The sequence below is a fragment of the Lepisma saccharinum genome, chromosome 28 (genome assembly GCF_977018435.1).
Source record: "Lepisma saccharinum chromosome 28, izLepSacc3.1, whole genome shotgun sequence".
Taxonomy (NCBI): domain Eukaryota; kingdom Metazoa; phylum Arthropoda; class Insecta; order Zygentoma; family Lepismatidae; genus Lepisma; species Lepisma saccharinum.
The window spans coordinates 10665418-10691133 of NC_139256.1; the positions used below are offsets into that span (position 1 = coordinate 10665418).

The 25716-nt window shown below is 36.6% G+C and overlaps 1 protein-coding gene across 6 annotated transcripts in view; it reads right to left on the reverse strand.

Moving 5' to 3' along the window:
* Positions 1-25716, reverse strand: part of LOC145980779 (1-phosphatidylinositol 4,5-bisphosphate phosphodiesterase-like) — a 219587-nt gene continuing 193871 nt past the window's right edge. For all 6 annotated transcript variants that reach the window (XM_083113852.1, XM_083113856.1, XM_083113853.1 and 3 more), the window contains 8 exons: positions 25254-25460; positions 20178-20342; positions 15057-15261; positions 12078-12263; positions 9591-9768; positions 7163-7366; positions 5472-5718; positions 1-3796 (listed from right to left, as the gene is read on the reverse strand). In XM_083113852.1, the coding sequence (XP_082969978.1) occupies positions 3728-3796; positions 5472-5718; positions 7163-7366; positions 9591-9768; positions 12078-12263; positions 15057-15261; positions 20178-20342; positions 25254-25460 (1461 nt within the window). In that variant the 3' untranslated portion in view covers positions 1-3727. The remainder of the gene's footprint in view (positions 3797-5471; positions 5719-7162; positions 7367-9590; positions 9769-12077; positions 12264-15056; positions 15262-20177; positions 20343-25253; positions 25461-25716) is intronic.

A 25716-nucleotide genomic window follows, 5' to 3' on the forward strand; every position in this document is an offset into this window, starting at 1 on the left:
TATGTAAGGATTAACGTTATATAAAAAATGAAGATTAGTTTGCAATATAACAATGACATACTCGATGTGCTGAAATGTCAGTATTTTTTAGCTTGAAAGGTAATAGAAAGCTTGCAATGTTCCGCTATTTTTGTACTGGGATGATGAAGTTTGAAATCCGGAAAAGATGTTAAAATAGACTTTCTGGAAAAAGTTCCTAGCTCCAATGTATGACACCCCTTTTGAGATTTCTTTTTTTACAATTTCATTCAAATGAAAACTTGGTATACTAAGATTAAAGATAAAATCTTGAATGCTGGTAAGATTTGTTTGGGTTGCATAATCATTGGTGTTACATGGAGGTGAAAATCTGGAGATGGTGTAAAACTACCATGTGATAATATTGCAAGTCATTACGTGATACAGTAAAACCTGTCTATCGCGGAACATGATGGTTCTGAGCAAAATTTTCCATCTTAACAGTTTTCCTTCTTATACAGGGTTGACTTTAAATACAGTATAGAGCGCTGCAGGAAATAATGGAAAGACAGATTTACATTTCGCATTACTTATAATGTAGAGTACTAATGCATGTACGAACATGAATAAAAATGCGATACATTCATAAATTTCATCATATCATCACTCATCCCCATCTTCGCAAATTAGCCAAAAGTGGCACAAAAAGCGAAGTAAAATAGACACTCACAATCATCCATGCCCATGCCAGGATTCGAACCCAGGACCCCTGGCATCGTAGCGCAATGTGCATAGAAGGAAAGAGAAAGATTGAAAGATGGAATAAGAGAGGTGAAGAAAGATTGAGATAAAAGTGAAGGAAAAAGAAAGAAACAAAGATATATAACAACAAAAATAGAAAGATTACAAAAGAACAGAGGAGAAATAGACAAAGATAGGTGGAGAAAGAGGGGTAAGAGATGAAAGAAAGAAACTGAATCGTAACAGATATGAGTATTGTAGCGCATTCTTTCATATCGACAATGTTACCGATAAGCGAGTGGCAACAGAGGCATGTTCCACTTACAGTATTGCATTGTTTTCTTGCGAGCAAAAAAAATAAAGGAAGAAATTTCCATCTTACCGAGAATAAAAACATCTCGTTGGTCTTTAAATGGTTTTTCGTTTCCGCGTTAAGGAGGTTTCCGCCTTTAGCAGGTCATTTTCAGGTATAAAATCTGTCCGTTCTGGGGACTTTTTATTCCGTATTTACAGGTTTCCTTCTTATAGAGGTTCCGGGATATGCAGTTTTTACTGTATATGATAAGTGTTGCATGTAGGATCATGATACTCCATTTAGTTCTGATTGTAATAAACATTCTGGATCTCATTCTGCTTGTTTTGTATAATATTACGGCCCTTTAAGGGTCAAGGAATATCACAAAGTTTTTAGTTGACTAATCCTTATCACTTTTCTTTTTACAGGTTCATTACATTGATGTCTTTTGAAGTATGCTGGGAGGGTAAGTCCTCATATTGTCAGATTAAGTATTTAACAAAATACCAAAAACAGAGTAGTTACGATTCGTATCGTTATAAAACAACATTTCGGGAGTCGACTACTACCTTCTTCAGGTTCTTTCCTTGGCCTGCGCTATCGCATTTTGCCGCATCAACTTGGTGTAAAACAAGGAATAAGGAGATAGGGGCCAAGGAAAGAACCTGAACAAGGGAGCAGTTGACTCCAGAAACGTTGTTTTATAATGATACATACTCACGACTCCTAACTATACTCTGTTTTTGGTATTTTATTAAATACTTAATCTGTCACAAAGTGAGTAATTCGCACAAGCACAAAATATGAGTCCTCATATTGCATATATTTTTCATAAGTGGTCTGATGTGCAAGCAATAGATGGAACTGTTCCATTTGTTTTTAATAATCATTAGGAAATTGTTTCTTCTGTTCCCTGTACCAAGTGTGTGTGCCACAGTTTACCTGCGGAGTCAACTGAAAAATCTATGTCTTGACCAGGAATGAAATATCTGGCCTCCCCACAATTTCGTAACTTAGATCTCTGTTTAAGTTTATAATATCCAGCTATGCTGCAACTTCTTATTTCTATTTGACACCCTTGGACATTGAACACTAATGCCATCTACCTGTATTTGAAGGAACTAACTTAACTGAACAGGTATCTCACTTAGCTAGCCCAGTTGTTTTTGAAATGCCAGTATAACTTTGCAACTAACAAGTGATGGGTTTATTAGTCTGCTTTCAAAGGCAGACAGAGAGAGGGGGCAAGGGGGTGAATAAAAGATTAGTGAGTGCAGAGGAAATTTCACAATAACCATAACAAATTTCATGTTTCACTGACATGGGAGTGTTGAATGTTCATGAAATAATTAATTCCTAAAAATAAAACAAAGTGTAGATCTATTTGTGATGGCATTTTTAATTCAGTCAAGTGAATCTTCACATGTTGATTGAATTAAGTAAGGTGGGAATTAATGCACATAAGCTTAGTGGTTGAATATAATCAATTATTAACATATTTACATTTATCTTTTACGAAAAATGCAATAACATTAGACTAAAAATGAAAATTCCTTGAACTAGCAGTTTAACAAGAGACTCTCGAAAAATTGGTCTGCAACACACTTAATAATTTATTTAGTGATATAGTTGTAAAGTTTATGCACGTAGTATTTCCAAAAACTGATAACTGCTTTCAGAAGTTCTCTCTCTTATTTTTATCTCAACTGACAAAATTAGTATTCTTCCCACATATGCATGGAAGGTGTCATATTTCAACATTGTTCTTCTTATTCTAGCGAGTGATTCTTTGAAATTAGTCGGTCCACTCGAATAACAAGAGCAATTTGGTAAAACTTTTACCACACAATACTTTTACTGTGTTGACCACACTACAACATGTATATGATGTCTACTTAATAAAACCTTATTTTAACTTATAGCTAAAGGAATTGGTTTGACTGTACATAGAGGAATTTAATGTGCCTTTATGAACTTATTCACTGCTCCACATAGCTTTTTGACAAGCGATTGATTTCATGCTAAAAGGGGAGCAAAATTGATTGCCCATTAAAATTTCCATGGAGCCATGAATGAGTTAGCAAGACTAAACATTATTTTTCCATGAAACATAAAGAATAGAAATTTAATACTAGGCTTCATTGCTGATAAAAATATAATTTCAGATAGAATAAGGCTGAGAATTGCACAACAAAACAGGCACTTTCCTTTAATAATCAACCAAGCATAGAACAAAGTGGAAACAATCATTCAAAATAAATACTTAAATCAAAATGTATCTTTCTCAATTCACAAAGCATTCCCTACAAATGTACTAGGTGTGTCTCCCAACTTCTCTTGCACACACAGGCAGGCACAGACTACAATGTACATAGCATCTCACTCGCACATTAAACTGGTAATGAAAAATGTCCAGGACTACCCTTTTCCTTGGTTCTCAATTTGGTCTGGTGTACCAATGTACAGAGAAATACTAGTGATCAAGTTTCCTCGTTTTACATTTTTTAATTGGCTCGGAATTAACATCAATCTCAGAATGAAGGTGTAATCTTTTTTTTCTTCTAAGAAAAAGACATTGCATTTATATACATAACAACTTGAATTAGAACTATGTCAGATACAAAATAAATAAATAAATATTTGACTAGAATATAATTCTGACATAATACTGCTCTAGTACTATGCATATGTACATTTTGGTATTTTCATGAAATTGGGAAAAAATGCACCTCTTCACACGAAGAACTCTGTCTTGGATGCAAGCTGGTATTCAATCTCTTCATTCTTGTACATCTCGATCAGCTAAGTGAAGATGAAAAAGAGGAATGGATCAGTAAACTATGGAAATCGTTAAAAAATGCATAGAGATTAAATTACAAACCAATAGAACACTTGGATCCAGAACAACGAACCAATCACAGGACTGGGTCTAAACTCTGCTCCTTAATAAACACATACTGGGTGTTTCATACATAATTGAGGGGTTACAAAAATGTATTGCAAGTAAACTATTGAACTTACGTTAATGAAACCAGTCCAGAACGAACGAGGAACGCAAACAGTTTGTGAGTGTGTTTTGTTAAGCTGAGAGTTCATATCCCTGCCACTAGGTGACACTCAAATCACGCACATCATTCCGTGTTTTGTGCAATGTTTTGGTCCCCAAAATCACGAGACCTTACCCCGTGTGACTTCTTTTTGTGGGGTTTCATAAAAAACAGGGTATTCATCTCACTGATGTCGCATGATATCACAGCACTAAGGGAGCATATCATGGCAGCAATAGACACTATCGACAGGCCTATGTTGATGCGAGTGTGGCAAGAAGTAGACTATTGTGTCACCCATGGTGCACACATTGAACATCTGTAGGTGTACAAAAACAACTGAGTTCTGTTCTGGACTGGTTTCATCAACGTAATTTCAATACTTTACTTGCAATAAATTTTTGTAACCCTTCAATTATTTATGAAACACCTGTACTTAAACTCACCCTTGGTCTCTAATCAACATTTGCTGAAGATGAAAGCAATGCATGCAATCAAAACGTTGGATGCTAACACCAATTTAACCTGCCTGGTAACCAAAGAACACTTCTTCAAATTATGGCGAGTAAAACTATTATTATTATTTTCGTGTACCAATTTACTGGACAAGGCTTGCCAAGTAGCTAGCTATCCATTGGGTGATGGGTAGTCAGTGCATCAAGCTCTCCCCCCCCCCCAAATCACTGATATTTACAGACATATTTTCACTATAACACTAAGAAACCTTGATTATTGCCAGAAAGTGGATAAAAAATTACATGAAAACACACACTTATGAATACTAATTCAAGAAATGATGAAAATATGTTTTCTTATGTAATTTTGGGCCTCCCCAATAGTGAAACATGAATACATGATGAAGGTTGTGCGAATTACTCACAAGTTTAATATATATATATAATATTAACTTAAGTTTTGCGAGAATCGACGTAACTCCTGCGACATTTCGGGTCGCAACTCCTCCCTTCCTCAGGCTGCTCACATTTAGGTTATGTATAAATCATAACCACGTTGAACTCTCCGTTGGTTCAGGATATAGGATTGGTAAAAAGTGTATGGTTAAAAAACAGTAAAAATCTAAAACACATCAAACTACAATGTCGTTTCCCAATTAGAAACTGCAATCCTATATCCTGAACCTATGGAGAGTTCGACGTGGTTATGATTTATACATAACCAAACATGAGCAGCCTGAGAAAGGGAGCAGTTGCGCCCCGAAACGTCGCAGGAGTTACCTCGATACTCGCAAAACGTAAGTTAATATTATATATATATTACTCCCCAATAGCACACAAGCAAGTAGAAATTGAACGACATAAGCAATATAGTTAATAAGCATGACATGGAAGAAAACTATCATGAAGCACGATCAATAAAGCAAGTGTTGAACAGGATTTAAACCAAAGCTACAATATGAAACACAAACTTACATTCTGAACATCCTTCATCAGGTCGTCCATCTGATCCTTATGTTTCTTTTTCAACTTCTCCTTTTCTTTTTGTTGTTTCATTATAGCATATTTTCTTTCCTCTGTGAACTTCTTGGTCATATTCTGCTTCTTCTCTCGTATGCGACGGTCCCTCTCAGCTTTGTTTCTCAATGTTTTGTCATTGGAAACCTCCCTCATCGTCTCTATGGACACCTTGGCTTGCTGACTGTTTAACTCCTTCAGTTCTCTGTAAATACAACATAGTATGGTACATGCTCTTCCCAACAAATAAGAAAGTTATAAATGAATTTTGAGTACAAACTGGCGCAATCACTCAACCAAAAATGGCATAAAATAATATAAATTTTGTTTCCTGACCTCTTGAATAAAACATGCATTTATAGGTCAAACTGTTTCTCCAATTTTTGAACACTTGTTTTCTTCTTTAAGAATGGGAAAGACTAATTTAAATTAAAAAGATAGGTGCATATTACTAAATAAGATGAATTATATTAAGTTAAATTATAATTAGAAACTTTGTAGCCATAAAATTGCACATTAAAATTATTTTAAACAGGAATGATTTAAAAGGTAGCTCTTTTATTTTTTAAATACTTTTAACCTACATTTTAATGGATATGTAATTTATGTAATATCTTTTGGAAAAGGAAAGAGATTTGTTGCTTTGTTAGAGATTCTTTTCACAATAATGGCATATTATTTTATAGTCTTCCAAATTTCTATGGTCTGAAACTTACTTTATGCTTTTTTTCAAACTAATATCTAAATACACTTGCATTTTCCAACACAAATACCAGACTGGTAAAGTTACTGGCAATTTTTATAGTTAAACTGATAAGATTAAATCTTGAGAAACATTATAAAAAATAATGTTTAAGTACACTTATCAGTATTGATATTATTACTTCTACTATGGATGTATATTGAGATAACCTGCTTAAGCTGGGTCAGCCAGTATGAAAACTTTATCATACATGTGCAGTTTTGATCTTACAGTTGGCAACATTGACAATAACAGAGACAAAATAGTGTAGCCAAGTGAATGAAAGAATGCTCTCAAAAGTCTTATTGCAGGGTAAAAATCATGATTTATGGTTTTTCATGCAATTCTGTGGTTTGTACTTAGGAACATCTTCCAACAAAATTCTGGATTACTAGTGTTGCCGATCTAGATTATATTTCACAAAAATTTCACTTTTTCACATTGTCCACACAATCGATATCTGTGAACCCGTTAAGAACTGCACATGGCTCCAATTTGTTACAAACAACAAATTAACATGGCATGAGTTACAAAAGTTGAACTTACGACTGTTTCCTACATTCCTAGAAAAAATTCACTCTTAACTTGAGCCATTGATTATAGAATTCCTTGCATAGAATAAACTGAAAAATATCTCAATGGATGATGCTTCATGATAATTCATTTGATTTTTGTGTTACACAAAAAAAATCAAAGTAGGCATTCTACAACTTTTGAAACATGCTGTACCAGTGTTTATCCACACAGCCTAAAATTTTCTCAACATCCCCACTAAAAAAAATTCACAAAGGCCCAATTTATGGTCATTTTGGCTCTAAATTTACCAATATTACCCTTCAAACATGAAATTACATCCACAAAGATTAAAAATTCTGTACAACAGTAAAACAAGAAAGTGCCAACACACCTCTCATGCTTTAGTTCCAACTGCTTGAGCTGAGCTGCTTGGGCGATGTCCATCAGCCTCCGCAGGACATCCTTCTGCTCCTGCAGGTGGTGTTTGATCATATCCCACTCCTCCTTCCGGTGACGCTCAACCATTTCCGACCACTGCAGAGTCTGTTCCGTAACCAGCTTCCTCACTGCGGGATCCGAGGACAAATCTGTCTTGCTGCAAGAAAAGGGTAGTACCGTATTTCTTTGAATTGAAGATGAAAAATAATTTACTTCCAATTTGAGGCACACACTGTACTTTATTTGAACAATACCATACAGTATTACATTATACTGTTGTTACATTTACCGTTAACAATACTACCATAAGAAAATTTTGTTAAGAGTGATTTTTATCAATACCGGTATTTTGGTAAACATCAAGGGGAAAACCTGCTTATTGAAACTGGCAAATACTCCTTCTATATTACACTAATGCTGTGGTATATTTATACATACAGGGTGGCCACAAAGTGGGCGTACCCCTGGTTTTTCATCAGAAGGTATGTTTAATTGTTGTTGATTTGCAATTGTTTGACCATGATGAAACACATGAAACTTGATTTTAAAGTGGAAGCCGTACAGTCCTTGTCACGTTAATGAGCTCTCTGATGCTGATAGGACGTGATGCCTCCATGGTCTCCATACCAATGTCCTGGACAAGTAAACTATCAGGTACGTGATCACATCGCTATAACAACAACCACCACTGTAGTATCGGAAAAAAAAAGGGTCCATCAAATCAAAGGCACACCTACATTTTCAACAACCCAGAAAAAAAAAAGTGCACCTTACATTGGAAGAAATACAGTATTGTTGAATGGACTGTGTTGACTAACAGAGGATCTATGGGGCTACAGCACTGGGGATGTAAGATCGAGCCCGTGAGTCAGGAATTATGCCATCATCCTTCCATTCGTGTGGTGAATGAAGAGAAAAGCACGGTACATACCATAACTCACGTGCTCCCTTTTAGTTTTTCATCCTTGCAAGTATTCAGCCTGCTCTGTTCAGCAAGGTGGTGTATTAAAAAAGTTATCTTTCTCTCGGATTCAGTGATAGTATATATTGCTCATTTCATGTGTAAGTGGTGCTATGCTTGCATCCTCTGCACTGGAGGTTCCATTGGAGTGCACCACATTCTACATGAAAATGTACCCGACAATGAGCTGCAGGAATGCAGTATGATGAGATAGCATGCAGTATCTATGAAGCAAGAGAGTAATTCCCAAATGACCAGCCGGATACCAGGTTTTATACTTTAATTCATATTCATCATCAATATACGAGGGTTATTTTTTAAGTAAGGTCAGTTTTGCAATAAAAACGAAGTAAGTAAATGTTTTTCAAAAATCAATTGTTTTCTGAATTTACATACACTTCTCTATTTGCTACATAATTTCCTTGCCGGTTTAAACATTTATCATAATGAACTACAAGTTTTTGGATACCCTCCTCATAGAACTCTGCCGCCTGTGAGATAGTCAGTTACTCACTGTTGTTTTCACTTCTTCATCAGTGTCTAAACACTTGCCGCCCAGGAAGGTCTTCACATGGCGGAAGAGGTGGTAGTTGCTAGGTGCAAGGTCTGGACTGTATGCAGATGATGATCTGATCGAATCTTTGGTCTGGGAGGTATTCGATCATCCACATACAGCCCAGACCACCTCATTATAGGAACATTGTTCGGCAGTACCTTGATGTCCAATTTCCTGGTAGGTGGATTGGCAGACAAGGACCAAGGGAGTGGCCAGCCAGGTCCCCAGACCTTACTCCCCTTGATTTTTACTTGTGGGGCCATCTTAAGGCCATGGTTTATGCAGTTCCAATACGTGATATGCGTCACCTTCGTCAACGAATCACTGAGCCCTGTGCCGCTATCACTCCCGAAACTCTTTTGAATATTCGCTGTTCATGGGAGACTCGCTTACGGATGTGCACATTTTGTAGCGCAATAACTTTTCACAGATTAAAGGTATCTGAAAACTGACTTCATATTCTTGTTTCTGGTGCAATTCTAGCCTAAAATTATGTGCCACACATCTACCTTCCCATTTAAAAAATTTGACCTCCATCCAATATGGCGGATACAAAGATGGCCACCGCCATGGTCACCCAGAGCAATCATGTTCCCCCTACCCATACAGTATTACTATATACTCAAATCATGTCAATCTCTGCACTACACGTCTCTAGGATGGCTGTTAAGGAACTTTTGGGACACCCGCATTCAATCTTCATGGTCTTAATTGAGCAAAATCCTGTAAAATTACATTTTCCCGCATTTTAAGTCCATTCACATTGGTCCCCTGAAAAATGTAAAATCTAGGTTCCACTGTAAATGTCAATTGAAAGTCACATCTTCAAAGTACATAAATTGTAATATGTTATCTACTACTTACTTCTTCCCCCTAACCAGCTTCTCAATCGCACCACACTGATGCTTCTGTATGGTCAGTTTCTCCTTGTGCTGTCTCTTGCGTAACTGTTCCAGTTCCTTCTGTTGTTTACGGTGGGTTTTTATAAACCCTTTCTCGTTCCTTAGAGCCTCTGGTGTAATAATTTCAAATTCTATATCCTCTGTAAAATAAGAAATTGAATTTATAGAATGATTACGATGCATTGCAAGAAAATTATATTTTTATCATATTACTCCCTCTGTCCCATAATTATAGTCCGGTATGCCACAATGGTGACTTTTTATTTATATTCTTTTGGATACTTGATCGGCAAATTTGTACTGATCCTTGAGTAATAACGTTGTATGGTTCATTCCCGTGTTTAATTTTCTTCTTCTGTATACACCAATGTTACAGTTTGCCTATCAGACAAACAAAAGTGTACCGGACAATAATTATGGGACAGAGGGAGTAGTCACTGAAAAGGTGACAAATATAATAACGTCTTTACTTAAAGACAAAAATATAGTAACTGTTTTACTTTGCCCACATAGTTCATGAACAAAGCATATTTTTTTCTATAATAGTAGTTACTAAAAATAAGGGATAGAGCCATTATTTTTTTTATTTAATTAAAGTTTCAGATACAGTACTGCAAGACCATTTTATACTGAAACTGTAGCAACAAGAAGAAAATAAAAACAATAATAAAAATAAAAATAATAACAACAAAACAAGACAATACAAGATGGCAGACGAAAGAAAAGAAATTGTTACACATACATTCTTAGCGATTGCTAGTAGTAGTAGTATTAATAGTAATAATAATATGCTGATATGGCACATCAGCCTGATCATAAAATTAATAATTTTGCCATTTTGCTACTACTAGAATGAGATTTTCAAATTGAGTCTGCAATTCTGTCATTTTATCCATGTGTGTTTGAAGTTAAAATTCATATGCATATGTTTTTTTTTATAAATATTCTTCTACAACAAACCTATCAGTCATATTATGTCATATTAATTGATTCTGACGACAATATTTCAATTTGGTTGTTGCACAAATTTGCAATCTTTTGTGAGATCATTACTGTACCATTTACCGGCATCATTAAACTTTATATCAGCCATTAAATCACGTATCATAAAATAATTTCTTACAGGGAATTCACTATTCTAATCATACCTTGGATGCTTCAAGGAAAAGGAGAAACAAAACTTATTGTTAAAAGAGGTTTGACTGAGCCACAACTAATGAAGGTATTATCAATGCATGAGAATAAACACTTATGTAATGCACAATCCCTCTCTTCTGAAGTATAGATTTAATTTTTTTTTCAATACATATGCAGGATCAAGATTTCTTCTACTATTTTGTATCACCGGTTCCTATTGATTGATTGATTTAGTTTTTGCCAATATAGGGATGAGTGATGATATGATGACATTGATGAATGGACACTCACAAACACAGATGCCCATGCCAGGATTCGAACCCAGGACCCCTGGCGTTGTAGTGCAATGTGCTAATCACTCTGCCATGGGGGCCGGTCCCCAGTTCCTATTATTTGCGTAGTAAATTCTCCGGAGAAGTACATACTATCTCCTCACCTAGCCTTGCACAGCAGTAATTCCTATTCATGATTGTTGATTGATTTGGTGTTTTAAGTCCACTTTATGCACAGTAAGGCTAATTGGGACTGGACCTACAGTCAAAAGTGGGATCAGAACCACTATGTGCCTCCACTAGGTATCGAACCTGGGACCCCTTGATTACAAGGTCACAAGGCTACCTGTACGCCATCGAGGAGGCCCTAAAAAATGAATGAATTTATGTGATAATAACAATAAAATTATTTCACGATTCCTGAGCTAAACTTTCTTTTGGAAGTTCCACACCCTAAATTAACACAAAATACAACTGGCATGCATGCTCGGATATCATTTCGCACATATCGTATTTCACCACATAATCCTTGCAGATTTTTTGCCTTTTTTTTTTCAAAAAAATTTAGGTGTGAACATTATGTTAAAGTGTAAAAAAAATTATGTCTGTATTACTGGTACTGAAACATCATTTATTATTACGTCAACTGTCTTTTTGGTGCAAGATTAGGATGCATAGAATATACTTTAAAATTGAATAATCCAAATCGATGCACATATTTCTTCGCGATAGTTTAACGAACATTTTATCTGGTCTAAAACAAAAGTTACACATTAGTTACTGATTTATGCATTATGGACGAAGAGAAAATTTACTAAAGTGTTGGGAAGTAAAGGCTTAGGAAATTTAATCTTCTGTGTCTGAAGATTGTGCGCAGCTATCATAGGTTTCATTATCTGAAATGACGATTAAACGATGACAGGTCATAAACCAAATTTTTTACTGAAAAAACAAGGTGTGACAATCATGCGGTGAAATACAATATATCTTGGTCTAAAGTGTAAAAAAATAATAATAAAAGTATATAACCAATTTCTTACCCTCCTCTACTACTTTGGTTCCGGGCCCCACAACCTTTCCCCTGTTCTTCGTATCTCCCATTGTACCCAGCTTGAGATCCTTCGTGTTGATATCAGTCTCTTCTATGCCCATTGCTTTCATCTGCTGCGCCCTCTTCTCTTGGGCAGACAGGAAGGCACGAGGATCCGACAGGGCATCCATCAAATCTGCAAATATCACAATATGTAAATTATATAAATATTTTAAATCTCACACCTAATTATCAATGTATTTGTATTTTTGACATGTGTGTCACGTTTCTGCCACTTTTGGCTAATCGTGGTGATGAGGAGGAATAGCGATCACATGAAATTGATGAAGGAACATTCACAAAGAACATCCATGCCCAGGCTAGGATTTGAACCTGGGAACTTTGGCAGCATGATTGAAAGACTACCGCTTAACATGCTCGGCCACCAGACTGCCATCTGAATCAATGTACTTTTGAAATTGTTGTACGAGGGTCACTATTTATATTTTGAGCCTAACAATGAAAAAACAGGAATTTGGCATTGAAAACTGCTTTATTGTTTTTCGAAGTATTCTCCTTTATGGTCAATACACTTTTGCATTCGTTCGAACCATTTGTCAAAGCAGTTTTTCCAATCTTCTTGAGACACCTCCATAATATGGTTTTTGAACGCATCAACGGCATCTTCCGCCGACGAAAATCGTTGTCTACGCAATTTATTCTTGACGTTCGGGAACAAGAAGAAGTCATTGGGTGCCAAATCAGGACTGTACGGTGGATGACCCATCAATTCGATTTCTTGACTGTTCATAAAGTCGGTTGTTAGACGAGATGTCTGACAGCTGGCACTGTCTTGATGAAGAATGATCCGACGGCGTTTGTTTGTTTTCCGTATTTGACCGAAGACCTCTGGCAAACAAATTGTTGTGTACCATTCAGAGTTGACCATTCTACGTTCTTCTAAAGGCACAGTTGCCACATGACCAGTTTTCCCGAAAAAACAGGCGACCATTTGTTTCGATAGCGCGAACAACTTTTGTTGGATTGGGTTCATCTTGAAACACCCATACAGTTGACTGCTGTTTACGTTCCGGCTCATATGCATATATCCATGATTCGTCACCTCTTACAATCTTATATACGTCTTTTGAAGCACCACGATTGTATTTATTGAGCATTTGTTTGCACCAATTGACGCGAGCATCTTTTCGAGTTTTTGTCAAATTGTGTGGGATCCAACGAGAACATACCTTTCTCGCAGCTAAATGATCATGTAATATTTTATATATGCTGGTGGAACTAATGCCTATGGTTGCCTCAATCTCACAGTATGTCACATGACTATCTTGCAGTATTAGGTTTTGCACAGCATCAATGTTTTCTTGAACAACAACTGATTTTGGACGACCTTCGCGAATCTCGTCGCTGAGCGAATGGCGGCCACGATTAAATTCGTTATACCAGCGTTTCACAGTGGCAAAGGATGGGGCTTCATCGCGAAATGTGGAAGTAAGTTGATCGATGCACTCTTGTCTTGATAATCCACGTCGAAAATCGTAAAAAATCATCACACGAAAATGTTCACGAGTTAATTCCATTTTATTGTTGTCGCGCAATCTCCAAGGCAACATAAACAACACAAATCAAGCTATTGACAAAACATTTGAAGTACGTTATGGTCAATAATGCCAGACGATTCCGTGCAAACGTCAAATCGCGCCTAACTTCAATCAGTGTTGCCAAGGCCCAAAATATAAATAGTGGCCCTTGTATGCACTATTTTCAATGTATGCTCTAACCTAGTAAAGCGTTGTTTTAAAAATGGAATGTGGCTTCTCTAGCTACGACGATGTACATATGCACATTAAAAAATACTGCAAGTTAATGGTGGCACAATGAACTCATGTACAACTAACACAACATTCACATTAAATAACTGAAGTGAATTGAATTTTGGTACTTTGGATTTTTCTTCATACAGCATAGAGAGTCATTCTTCTGTATGAAGAGCAACACTTATATGCATATAATCTTACATCAGAAAAAGTTTTTACATATCTTAATTGTTTATGAACACATCCATTTTTAATGTAGTGCTGATAAAGACCAATGTTCATTGCTTGCCACATCAACATTTCTGTTTGAACAATACACAATAAGTCACATAAAAACAGATTCAGCGATGAATATGGTAATACAGACAATTGTGAAGAATTTTAGTTACTGTGCGATGTACACTTTGGATACAACTTTTCCATTACAAGAATCTGCGAGATGGTTTCCTTTTATGACAGGGATCGCATCATCCTGTTTTGAGGCAATTCATGTCGAGGACCTTTTATGTCAGTCATGTAGTAGAGTTTCACCTAGGCTAGAAAAAGGGACAAACAATAAAACTTGACCGTAAGATTCCTCCTTAGAAACTTGGTGATAAAGTATGATTGAACTAAGATTTAAATGTGAGTCACAGCTATTGCATTCGGCCATGAATTTAAGAGAGATTATGGAATATTTATGAACATTTTTAGCTGCACGGCATCAATCCAGCAAATGTTTATGGAATGGATAATATTAAAAAAAGAATTAATTTGCATTTTATACAATATAAATATCACAATAGAGAATAAAAATTTACAAATCTGCATGTTTTATTAACCCTAACCCATATGGATTTGTCCACTGCTGCTGCAGAAGTAAGCATTCAATCAACTGCAGCAAGATATGATGTCACCTCCGCATGCTAAGGTTAAATGTGCAAAATCTTGCAGTTTTGTATAGCTCGCTGAACTCTGAATGAGTTGAAATTTTGTGATCTTGGTTCTTAATTAAATATATGAATGTCAAGTTGGCCACTCTAATTGCATGCGGACACTCAAACAATAGAGCTATCAAACCAATCTGTGGTTTCGTCGCAATGTAAACCTTTAGGTTGTTGTTAATATGTTAATAACTATAAGAAAGATACAGACGAGAAGTGTACTTTACTTACCCCCAAATCCATCTGGCACATAGATCTTCAGTTCAATGTTGCAAAAGAGCATTGGAAGAGACATAGGGAAGTTGGCTTCTGTCCTAAGGGAAATATGCCTGTAGCCAGCCTGTAGCCCATCAAGTGGCAGGATTCGTTGTCCTAACAGCCTTCCGTTCTCATCATAAACACCAAACCTTAATACTGCTAAGTCAGGTAATACTACCTGTAAACAAACAATGGTAGAAGTATCAAATTTATGTTGATGATCACATGCTGGAACAAACAGCAACATTCATTTTCTTCACAGTGCTACATGCTGTTTTACTTGTTTTAATGCTCTGAAGAATTTCACTTCAGAAGATCTGTGCTAGACAGTGGCATATTCTCCATGTTGCTGCGTTTACCACCTATAAACATCTGGCACAGGGGCACATGCCCCCAAATGCTCGAGCAAATTATACTCGTAATATGTAATTTACAAAATTAATAAAAAAAAATCTTATTAAGTATGTGTACATTTTTTAAAAGTGGTGCACCCTGTATATCGTTAAAAATTGCTGAGTGCCGAACATCATTTTAAGTTGGTGCCCCATATGCCGTTGAAAGTTGGTGCCTCTCGAACATAGATTATGTTTCTTTCATAAATCGTTTGTAAAGTTTCTCCCTGTTCTTTGTTCCGTCATGAAAGAATCAAAGGGCGTTAAAGTAAGGTTTAAAGCACATTATCCTACCCAACACTATATGCAGGTGGTGCAATCAGAACTAAGCTCCCACTTATTCAACAATGTTCTCATCTTTATTTTACATTGCTTACTCATCTCTATTGGATATAAGAAAGAGCAGTGCTCAAGAGTTTGATAAGGTCTTTCAGGAAAGTAAAGCACTTGCTCAGGAGCTGAATGTTGATGTAAAAATCCCAAGAATTGCACAGAATCAAAGACATAGGTCAAATATTCCCTCAAAGAATGTCATCGATTATTTCAGATGTGTTGTGTTCATCCCTTTTCTGGATTATTTAATATCTGAATTTGATTATAGATTTCAAAGAAACCAGATTCAAGTCTTAAGCACTCTACAGAAAGTAATTCCGAAATTCATTGTTGAAGAAGATGACCCAGCTAAAGTATAATTGAGGCAGCTAAATTTTATGAAGATGATGTGCAGTCTATTTTATCATTAGAAGGGGAACTCAAGTTATGGAGACTAATCTGGTTATTGGAAAAATTTACCCCAGATAATCCAGCAGAGGCGTACAAATTTTCTTCATTACGTTACATATCTCTCATTTTCTTATTCGAGTTACGTTTAGCTAGGAAGCCTGGCAGGAAATATAAGGAATGTGTTAACTTCAGTGCCGGCTCAGCGAAAAGCATTCGCCAGTATTTGCAGTGGAAAATGGGATGAGAGAAAAAGGAGAGGAGTTTTGATCAGGGTGGATGCAAGTTGCATCTTGCTCCAGACAGTTGGTCTTGGGATCAGGAAAGGAAGAGAACAGGACAGTGTTCAGGAGTAAGAAAAGAGGGTTCTCGAGTTTTGGAGAGAGGAGCATGAGTTTCATTTTGAGGGAGATTCAGGCTGGATTATGAACAGTGAATGCAAGTTATAGGAACTTGTTTGGGAGTGAAGTGCTGCGAAGCTGAGGGACAATTTAAGAGACGAACTTCAGCAAGCGAGTGAGAGTTAATTTAGAAACTCTTCGATCCACGCTTCAAGAGAGAGACAGGTAATATGCTTTTCTAATGCCATCCTTGCCTTTGCAGACTTAAGGTCATTATTAGAGCCCGGAAGTTTGGCAAAATGCCTCTTTTTATCTACTGCATATATTGATAAAATTTTTCCAGATATACGTTTCTTATGTTGTTTCGAATGTTTTGGAAGCTTTTCATTTTGCCTATTTGGGACCCCACTGCCTATTTTTAATTATAATGCCTTTTTTTGCCTTTTTCAATGAAATTTAACCATTTTTTTAAAAAAAAATGTGTATATAAATTATTTTTCTCCCAAAAGACGTTGGCATTTATTTTTCTTCCGTTTATTATGTGAATAATTTTCGCCTTATTTAAGTAATATGAACTCATGCATGTTTCAACATTGCTGAAGGAAAAAAGTGTGAGAAAAAAGTATTTCATGCTCAATTAGGATATTGCCTTTCGGTTAACATTTCCTTGTGCATGACTGACTGCAGAAGTGGACAGGTTGATTTCGAACACAAAGAAGATATTTCTGAAATCTCCCTCTCGAACCCGAAAATTTAAGGAAGTTGCATCTGAGCTTAGTTTACCTCTGCAATCAGTCTTGACCAGATGTGGAACCTGGATATCTGCAGCTATATATTATGCTAACAACCTTCAAAAAATTAGTGAGGTGATAGATGTTCTTCCAGAAAATGAAGCGGCTTCAATTCGTGAAGTGAAAAAACTCCTGTGTTATTCAAGTTTATTGTTGCACATTATGGTGCATTGCCAGAGACAATTACAATTATAGCATCCATGAAAATCTACGAGGAATCTATGCAGCAGATGATGGAAGTGCCAGGAGAAAAGGGGTCAGCTGTTGCGGAAAAGTGCAAACGGGTAGTGAGTGCAAATGAGGACTTGAAACAATTGAAAACAATTTGTGATATTCTAAAAGGTGAGATTGCTGTTACCGAAATTAGTCCAGCTACATTAGCTTGTTATATGTATGCTCCAATAACTTCTGTCGAAGTAGAAAGATCATTTTCTATTATGAGAAACATTCTCTCTGACAGACGACTAGCAATGAATGTTGAGAACTTAAAAAGCACCTTGTAGTTATGTGCAATCAAGACGGAAAAATCGAAATGCTCTTCCCAATGTAGATCTTAACATTTTGCCAGAAATTATAGATAAAAGTAAGCGACTTCCAAATGTGCCTTTTTTCGGTTTATTTTGCCTTTTTTTCATTTTTAGTGCCTATTTTCCACATTATAAATGCCTTTTTGCCTGCCTATTTTAACGAAAATAAATGCCTGAACTTCCGGGCTCTAGTCATTATAACCCAAATACAAGACAGTTGCCATTCTTTAAAGGGTTCTGTAAATTTAAGTTTATTTAGGTACCTTCCACAGTTACCAAATGCAGCCAAGCGAGAGCTTACGGGCTACTGCTAACCCCCAATGGTAAGAATTACTTTCATCTAAAGGGCTCCAGGTTTGATTCCCGAACCTTTATGCTTAGTAAAAGTGTGTCTCAATATGCTTGTATCCCAACATTAGAAGTTTGCTTCACCCGTTGTGTGTGATTCCAGTCACAATGGCTACAGCTGAGCGTTCATTCTCCAATCTGAGAAAAATCAAGACCTGCCTTAGATGGGTAATGAACGATTGATTGGTTTGGCTCTCCTGAACATCCATAAAGACAAATACCAAGTGAAACCAGAGGAGGTTATTGACATATTTGCAAGGAAACATTCACGAGAACTACAGCTACAGTATTTGTAGGGTGAGTTAAATGTCTTTAGTAAGTTCCAATTTTTTGACGATTGAAAAGTTGAACTGGTGTCCAAATTACTAACAGCTTTATCATGTATCATGCATGTTACTGAAAAGGGCTCAGGTGCTACATTAAACTAATTATAAAGCAAAAAAGAATTAAGAAATGAAGTAAAACAGACTGTTTATAATATGAAAATACATCTGTAACTTGTGCGTTTCTGTGTTTGCGAGGAATACGCTATTTTTAATATATATTGTTTTTTTTTTACAATGTAATTTTTAAATATATTTGTTATTAATAACTTGGCCGCATGTACAGATGACTGGACTTGGTACTTAAAGAAATATTAAAGTATAAAAGACTTGTTTCACCATGGTAAACTTTAATGTAAAGTAGTACTGTAATTTTCATTACTATTTATGTGTACTCTTTTGGAAATTGGTGCCCCCCAAAACTGAATCCTGGATCCGCCCCTGGAGGAGGGCAAGCTGAAGTGAGTGGCTATTTAAAAACATGCGAGCCGTGGGCATCAGTTCCACCGCTGCAAACAGCATTGGCAGGAGAGCATGTTTCTTCCTGCTTTCTGTGCCACACTTGGCAGAGGCAGTTTTGCTACATGAAGGGTAATTTTCCTTGGATCATGGCAATCTGGGTCCAATTTTAGGTAAAAAGGTACATTTTATAAATAAATAGAAATTGTTGGACTATCTGGTTTCTTTTTTAATTTCTCTTGTAGTCTACAGTAGTTACAAGCATAAAAACATAACAAAAAAGCATAACAACCGTAGACTACAAGATAAAAATTCTACAATGCAAGCAATGCATAATTGAAAGAAAAATTATGTGTTTTTGTTTTACTTGCATGCCTGTATTGGTATTTTATTTTTTTTATTACATCTAATTAATCTACATGGAGTGTATAATAAATACATACAATAAGTAAGAATTGTGTTGCAGTAAATCAGGTCAAAGTTTCAGAATATGGCACTGGTGCTAGGCTGCAGTTTCCCCATGCAAGCAGTGGGGGGAGGGGATCAGTTTGTGACCTCTGTTGTATAGATTTACACTTTTTGTCCATTGTGACATTCTGAAAATGCTTTCTGGACTACATTCCTGGAACTTATGGAATAAAAGTCTAGCCTGTAGACACACCACTTCCAAGACAATTTGGAAAGGAAACTTATGAAATATTATGCATCATTTAGGTGTGAAAGGTCAAGTCTCAGCAATTTATATATTTATTAAAAAAAACACAAGAGAGACAAACAGCACGATAAAAAAGACACTTGAAGAGTTTGTCCAAGCTTTCGATTCTATCTCAGTCTCATCGTCAGGCCTGGTCAAGAGACAGCAAAGGGGATGCAGTTGAGGTTTCATTGAACAGGAAGTAACGTCAGCGGAACCTCAACCACGTCAAGAGAAATAATTTTATCACGCTGTTTGTGCTTTGTATTGTTTTTAACAAGTATGTTGCCGGCACATGACATAAGAAGTTTTTTTCTTTACTGTCAATTTACATATATTCAATTGAAAAAAGAAAGTTTTGTACTTCACAGTAACAAGACTCACTCAAACATCAATAAAACTGCACGTTAAAAGTTCTAGTGAACTGTTATTTCTTTAATGAATTGAGACATTCAAACATAATAAACACATTTTTAATGAGCTGTTTTAGTCTTCCTACCTTCCTGAAGAGAAATGTATCCTCATTGTACACAGGGTTGAGACCATTTGAAGGCACCATTCTTGTTCTAAATTCTTTCCTTATTGTGTCAGTAGGTAAGCCATACATGTCCACCTCAACGTATGTTCCTACCCGCTTGTCAGACAAAAACTGACCTGCTATGACCTGAAATACAATAAAATAAGTATACACATATAATTAGAGTGTCAGAAATGTAAAAACATTCAGTATTCCGTGATATACAATTATAGGACCTCCTTGACAGCATATGTGCAATGCTGCCACCTTGTAACGAAAGGGTCCTAGGTCCGACCCCCAGTGCACATTGCACAGTGGTTCAGATCCTAGTTTAAACTGTAGCTTAAACTTAAACATACAAACTTGGGTATAAATCTTGTATAACATTCAAAATATCTAAAATACAGGTGCCTCAAAAAGTCACAAATCACTACTTGATTGTTTTTATGTTTGCTCTTTTCATTGTTAAAACAAATACCCTCATTTTCTATCATATTGATTGTTACTGTTTATTGAAACTGAAGGGTGGTTTCAATTCGTTTCCAATTGGATGTTTTTTTTTAATGCTTTTCGTATGATATGGTCATCAGCACGAAATGTGCATAACTAATAGTACAGAGCATTCCTTGACATTCGCTACAAGACTCAGCGGCAAGCGGCCTGGCATCAGCGCTTGTCTTTCCCGGTGAACGGGGTCCGCGACAGTTGCTAGTCAGCTTTTAAAATTACAGTTTTCATAGTGTGTACTAACCTTGACTACAGAAGGTGTTGAAAATGATGTCCCTCTGATGCAACACATTCCTGGCATCTCCAAAGGAAAATGGCATTTACACATGCAAGTTCGTCTATTGTAATTCTCCTGATTTCTCGTACAATACTCTCTTTTAACTCACGGATGGTGTGCGGATTGTCTTTGTATACTTTATTTTTCTATTTGCCCGTAAATAAAAATCGCAGGCTGACAAATCGGGGACCTAGAGGACCATAATCCTCTACTAATAACCCTGTCCTCGAAAATTTCCTTTATCAAATTCAAAGTTTCGTCTGCTATATGGGCAGTTGCTGAATCCTGCTGGAAATAAGCACTCTGACACTGAATATCGGTTAACTGTTTATTCAGAACTGACCCTGTTACTCTAAATTTTTTTACGAGGTTTAATATAGTGGTCCTGTGTGGAACGGGAACACCAGGAAATTTCGTTGCAAAACGTCGTCGCACTTCTCCACAATTCCTCTTTCTGAAGTAACACTCGACAAGATAAATCCTTTGTTGTAATGTAAACTTTTGTGGTGCCATAATAAGCCACAATCTTCAACACACAGACACGACACAACACAACTTCCGAGGGAGGATTATGCTGGCGTCGGTCTGCAACGTCAACAGAAAGGGAAAGAGAGCAAAGGCATGGAGAGCAAAAAAGAGACTGTAGCGTGCAACCGTTCACAGGGAAAGACAATCGCTGACGCCGGGCCGCTTGCCGCCGAATCTCATAGCGAATGTCAGGGAATGCTCGGTATATTCTACAATTGTGACCACTCATGAGCAATGCTTAGTCCCATGTACAAAAAGGAGGAAGCAGTTCATTTAATATTTGTACCTTCTTTTCAGCATCTCCTACAAGAAATAATATGATTGCTTAGTTTGTGAAGTAGCTCAAAAGTAAAGTTGCATATTTTGGTTTTATTGACTAAGATTTGAACATTTGAGCACGAGATGTCGACCAATTGTGGTATAACCAGAACAACTTCAGATACTTTGGCTGATCTGTAACTTCCTTTGAAATGGATATCACAATATCCGATATTCAAATTCCAGTGAGTGGCCTTGAGTTTGATCAGATGTTGGAACTCTGAAATTTCAGTGTTCACAAGGACGATTGGGGAGCTACTTGAAAAGAAAAGCTAGCAGACTCCAGTCTTGAAAGCCACATAACATCAGCAATGGGACGCAATGCCCTGACCAAACATCACACAATGAAAAGCTGCTTTCCAGGCTTTGGCACTTAAAAGGGTTATTGAATATGACTTCAGGCTAATTCCAAAGCACTGCCGTATCAGGTACCTACCAAAATATTCATGACTTTTTCTTCATTTCACTTAACCTGTATTTATGCGAACCCTACTTAGGTAAAGTTGGTAATTAGCAATTAAGAAAATAAATATTTATTTAATGAAAGAAAACTTTACCGAAATTTTGCAAAAGGCCAGTTAAGATGAAAACTGAAACTATATTTAACAAGAGAATTAGACTTGATTCACGTATTAATGAATCCTGGACTGCATTTGGCAGACTAGCAAGACTCTAGCGTCTGCACTCACAGTCAGTGTAATCTTCTGTAGAGCTTGTGTTGTTCCTATATATTTGTGATTGTCCCTTCATTCACCTTATCTTACCACCATTCATCATCATCTTCGTGTTTAGCCAAAGGGACATAAAAATAAAGTAAAATGTATTCAATCAATCAATCAATCATTGTGATAGTAAAAATTCTTGACTACTTGACCTACTTGTTGATTTCTTTACTTTTTCTCGATTTCATGACTTTCTTGACTGGTAGACACCCTGTATATTTAAAATGAAGGACTCTGGTGTAAAACATGTTAAGTGACATTTTGGTAATTTTTGAGTTACAAAGTAAAATGCGACATCCTTCAACTTTCGAGTGAAATTGCCATGTCATACAATTTGCATTGGACTCAGTGAAGCCTTCTGAAATTGGTAAACACAACACGAAAACAATTTATCTACAGTATAGCTTTAATAACTTTTTCTTAATGAACTCAGAAATGACCAAAATGTCACCATGTTTTACACCAGAGCCCTTCAATTAGTAATTGGTCATTCCAAAAGTTTTTACTTTGACCTACAAAATATGTGAAACATAAACAGCACATTTTCAGATTGTTTCATGAATTTCTTGTATATACAGTGGTGGCTCAGTCGGTAACACGTCTGACTACCATGCTCAAGGTCCCGGGTTCGATCCCCGGCCGGTTCAAATCCGGGAACTTTTCTAACGGTGGAAACGGCCCCGGCGCCCACCCAGCGTCGAATAACATGGGTACCTGGGGGAAACCCTGGGGGGTAAAGGCGGTCAGGGGCGTGATGCTGATCACATCACCCCCACTCACGACCGGATCAAGAAAGTGTGGGGCGTTACCCCCACACCCCCTATACGCCTTCATGGCGTGGTGCTATGCACAGGGGAACACTTTACTTTTTACTTTATACAGTATGTAACATTGTTATTCACACACATAGAATTTCCGAGGAAAAAAATGTCATCTACTAGAAAATATAATCATTTTCATATGTACCTGGAAATTAATGTTAATGAAGGTTTCACCAACAAATGTCAATAAAAATGTATGTTCAAAGTGTATAAACACAGCACATAATTTGTGCGAAGAGAGAAAAACATGCTGTTTCATGCAACATTGTTATTCGTACAGGCAAGAGTTTCAATCTTTCTCGCATACAGCGCCACCGCTATTCAGGCAATTTCGTGCAGTTTGCAACTTTGTAACAAGTTTGAACATGCAGGCACGCTCCCCGTCAAGCAGAATGCTGGCATAGGTATTGTTGTAGGCCTATCGTCTATCCATCAGCGTGTTTGAAATGGGCAAGATGAAGGAACTTAGTTCCGATCTGAAGGATGTTATTATAAATTTGGCCCTTAGAGGTAATTCGTTAAGAAAAATTGGACAAACAGTCAATAAATCACACTCCACAGTTCAATACATAGTAAACAAATTTAGAGAGGAAGGTTCAACACAGAATGTGCCAAGAAAACCAAAAGAGAGATGGTTGTATAAACATGATGAACGCTTTATTTTAAAAAAAAGTGCGAGAAAACCCACAACTAAGTGTTTCTCAGTTATAACTGTTAGTAGAAAATGTTGCTGGCAAAATGATGTCTGATCAAACTGTCTGACGTGCCTTGTGGAAGCATGGATAACATGGCAGAATAGCACGAAAGAAGCCGTATGTAAATAAGGTGAATCGCAGGAATTGACTTTCATTCGCGAAAGAGCACATCCACAAGGACCAGGAATTTTGGGATAGTGTCATATGGTCAGACGAGTCCAAGATTAATATATACGGGTCAGATGGGATAAATAGGGTCTGGAGAAAATCAAATAAAAACAATGATCACATTAACACAGTTCCAACAGTTAAACATGGTGGTGGGTCATTAATGATTTGGGGCTGTATGTCGTCCAAAGGTGTTTGTACCATCCAGTTTATTGATGGTATCATGGATGCAATATGTGGACATATTGAAGAACAATGTAAAGCAGAGTGCCCAAAGAATGGACATGCCGCCTATCTACAGATTCCAACAAGACAATGACAGTAAGCATAAGGCGAGAGTTAACATGGAATGGCTAATATGGAATGTGCCCAAACTACTACAAACACCAGCTCAAAGTCCAGACTTAAATCCCATTGAGCATTTATGGGCAATTTTGAAGAGGCGAGTCCATAAAGCAGGCGTCAAGTCCAAACAAGAGTTGAAAACTGTTGTGCAAGTCGAGTGGAATAAAATAAGCTCTGAAACATGTCAGAAACTGGTTAATTCTATGAAGAACAGGTGTCAAGCAGTAACTAAAGCCAAAGGATATGCATCAAAGTATTAGAACTGTCAGTCTATTTGCTCTGAATATACTTTTTTCTTTTATATTATTAAGTGTACGAATAGAAAGGTTGTACAATAAATGGCATGTTTCTCTTTCAGTTTCATTTAATTTATTATTGTCATTGGTTATACAGAATTTGGGTAAGATTTTATGTTCCTAATGATATTAGTTATTGAATTGTAAAGAAACAATTTCAAAAGAGTGTATTTCCAAGCATTTTCTTTGAAAATCCGTGTGTACAAATAAGAATGTTACATACTGTATCAAAAGACACAATGAATATGGAAGAACAGAACAACAAATGAAATTTCTCGCAATCACCATACACTAGATTTATACATTCTTCACCCTTAGAGACAATAGAATTGTCTCCCTCCTAACTTTTTCCAATAAAAAAAACAATGTGGTTAAACCTACCTGAACAGCACACTGGGCAGCGATAACACCATCTACTGGCGATTCTGCAAATGGGTCGAAATTACGATCAGGCCGCCTCATAAAATCTGGTTTCAACAGGTACCCACAGTTGCCATTGTACTCGAATTTTCCCTGATTCAGTTGCATTGGAAGATCGGCCGTTTGGAAGTTCAAAGAAACCATTTGACAGCCTGCATTCCAGAAGATCTGCAACAAGGAAACCAATCTTTCATTCATAACTGGAAAACTTAATGCATCCAATTTGTTACTATTCCTTGCACTAAAACAAAGATATATATATATATAGTCGATTTACAATTCGAAAGAGAATGAAATCAACAATTAGTGGAAAATTACATTTGAACCAATGTTTGAAATTGGCATTGACTTTGAAACCATATTGTGTTCTAGTGAATTTTTGCAAGACATAATTCTTGACTTTTCCAAATTATCCAGACAATTT